The 2,529-nt window shown below is 34.7% G+C and overlaps 1 protein-coding gene across 2 annotated transcripts in view; it reads right to left on the bottom strand.

The window, feature by feature from the left end:
• The window catches only part of fen1 (flap structure-specific endonuclease 1), an 11,315-nt gene extending 9,151 nt beyond the window's left edge, over positions 1–2,164 (bottom strand). The window contains 4 exon segments of one of the 2 annotated variants that reach the window (NM_001328507.1): positions 1,165–1,267; positions 1,352–1,454; positions 1,705–1,812; positions 2,060–2,164. In NM_001328507.1, coding sequence (NP_001315436.1) covers positions 1,165–1,267; positions 1,352–1,454; positions 1,705–1,786 — 288 coding nt within the window. In that variant the 5' untranslated portion in view covers positions 1,787–1,812; positions 2,060–2,164. 2 annotated transcript variants of the gene reach the window in all.
• Between the last annotated feature and the right edge of the window lie 365 nt (positions 2,165–2,529).

Raw genomic sequence — 2,529 nt, 5'->3', positions numbered from 1 at the left:
ATATTTCGGTTCGGTTTTAATATTGTTACACCCCTAATATATATATATATATATATATATATATATATATATATATATATATATATATATATATATATATATATATATATATATATCAACCTGTTTATGCCATAGTATTATATAGTTTTTTTATGTTTTAAAATTTTTTTTAAATTTATGTTTTTATGTTTATAATAATAGAAGCATAGAAGCATATTTTTTTATTTGTTATCTGTAATGGGTGTTTTGCTCTAGATGTGCAAATGTTGGCAGGCTTCTAATTTTATCAACTATTCAATTATTCACCTATTATATATGGTTTTGATTATGGTAGGCACTTCCATTTGGGGAAGTTACAGTCAAAAACAAACAAATTCAAAATCATAAGACTGGAATACAAACAATCTTAATGAACCACATTTTTCCTTCATGCTCTACTATCAAACCTCAGGTTAATAACGTAAAGTTGTCACAAAACTAGACATGATACTGTAAAATTATCTGTGGGAAGGGCTGTTTCAACGCACTACATTTTGTTTTCTTCTTGTTCCTGTGTTTTAGAAGGAAAAAACAAATACTATAGAAGTCAATAGTTACACATTTGCAACATTCTTCAAAATATTTTCTTTGGTGTACTACCAAAACAAAATCTCAGACTTGTTTTATTTAAGTAAAGAGAAAGAAAAGGGCAGAATAAATTTTTGGGAGACTTTTCGCTTTAATGTTTATTGTGAATTCCTAATATCTTAATATGTGTAATTCAAATTTACCCTTATAAATCCTTTCACTTTCATATGCCTTACATATCTTCTCAACATGCTTAACAGTTTACTTGGTTAAAAAGACATATAAACCTGTTTTGCTTCCCTATAATGTGTAATGTATGCACCCTGTACATGTAAAAAAAACAACATGTTTTCAATATAGATTGTAAATAATTTAGCTTTACTTAATTTTTTTTAACTATGTGTATATATAGTAATATCGACTCTATCATTTTCTAATGTTTGCTTCTAGAATTAAAGGTTTCAACTTGGATGTTTATACTGGGTTACTCATTGGATGTTTCATTGGCTTTAATGAAAGTTACTCCCATAATTTGTGGAAAGCATAATAGTGGTGGGGGAAATAAGGTGGATAATGATGTTTGTGCATATAGTGCACCTCTCCTGACTTGAGCTGAGGTGGCTTCCCATCAAACACATAAACCGGCTTGATGCCGCTTTCCAGCATTCGGATGGTCCTGTAGAACATGCCCATGAGGTGGCTGAGAAGACAAAAGAGCTGTATTATGTAAATGGCTAAAAACTCAAAATACATGTTTTGAATTGGTCACAACAATTTCATATACCTAGTGGTCTCTCCATCTTCATTCTGCAACACATTACCGTCCTGTCGAACCGCAATCAAAAACTGGTAGATGCACATGGAGGCATCTATAGCAATCTTCCGTCCTGCAACCATCCAAACATAAACAAATACATGTGCATAAGTACCATAGAAATTTAGCTGACAAAAACTATTACAAATACATACTTCCATACTCTCTTTCTATTAAACACACACGCCCTCATTATCACTCAACTACAAGACATAACTAAAGCCTTTAATAAACATAAAGGGCAAACAAACATCCACTTGTCGTATTTGAGATAAACTGACATGCTCTTCCTCGACATACAACAGAGTTTAAGCAGAGCTTACCGAAGTAGCTTTTGATTTCATGCTCCTTAATAGCCGAAGGCGCGTGATCTGCAATGAGCTTTGCAAGTCCGTGAATTCCCATAGTGATGAACTGTTACTATCAGAAACCTGAAAGGATTATGAAGAATAACGTTAAATTATTAAAGCTAAGCTTATTAGCGAATTTAGACAAAGACGATCACAATGTGGCTCATATAATGTGGATGGGTTTAAAACAGCAAGGCAAAACGGCGGTCAAACTAAATAAAGCTTAAAGCCACAAAACAGTATTATGAATCGACATGTGCACGAGCAGCATTTGCGTAACAACCCTCAACAAGCTGCAAAACGTAGTAATAACAGAACTTTTACTTGCCAATAAAATATGGGCTTCAGCATCCACTTCTCAGTCTTTCACACTTGGACACGACTACAACCGCGCGGAAAAGCCTCGTCTATTTCGCGCGAATTCTAAATACAGGCATAACCAATCAAATTCTTGTGGCGACCGATGGGCTCGATATCTCAAAATTGTCTAGTTCAGTCTTGGCGAGGAATAACAACAGAGCGTGCATGTTGATCGATTAGTCAGGACTGGCGAAGCATCAGTAAGGCAGAGGAAATGCCTGGTAATTGTTATCACCTCTAAAATTACTAAAAATGTTTTTTTTATTGTCGAGCCTACGTTTCAAGCTGGAAATACTAGATGCAGGAACTTTTCGAAGCAGGTGCAGGTGTTGCGCTGTAGCCACACCCACCCCGGAAGATCCTAAAAAGGGTATTTTTATTTTTTAAGGTGACGTGGATTCGCTGTGCGCCGCTTCTGTTGATCGCGACCTTTCTTCT

Source organism: Danio rerio, chromosome 24, assembly GCF_052040795.2.
Source record: "Danio rerio strain M-AB ecotype USA chromosome 24, GRCz13ab, whole genome shotgun sequence".
Lineage (NCBI taxonomy): Eukaryota > Metazoa > Chordata > Actinopteri > Cypriniformes > Danionidae > Danio > Danio rerio.
The sequence above is the reverse complement of the archived record's forward strand: the minus strand, read 5'-3'. Positions and strand labels throughout refer to the sequence as shown.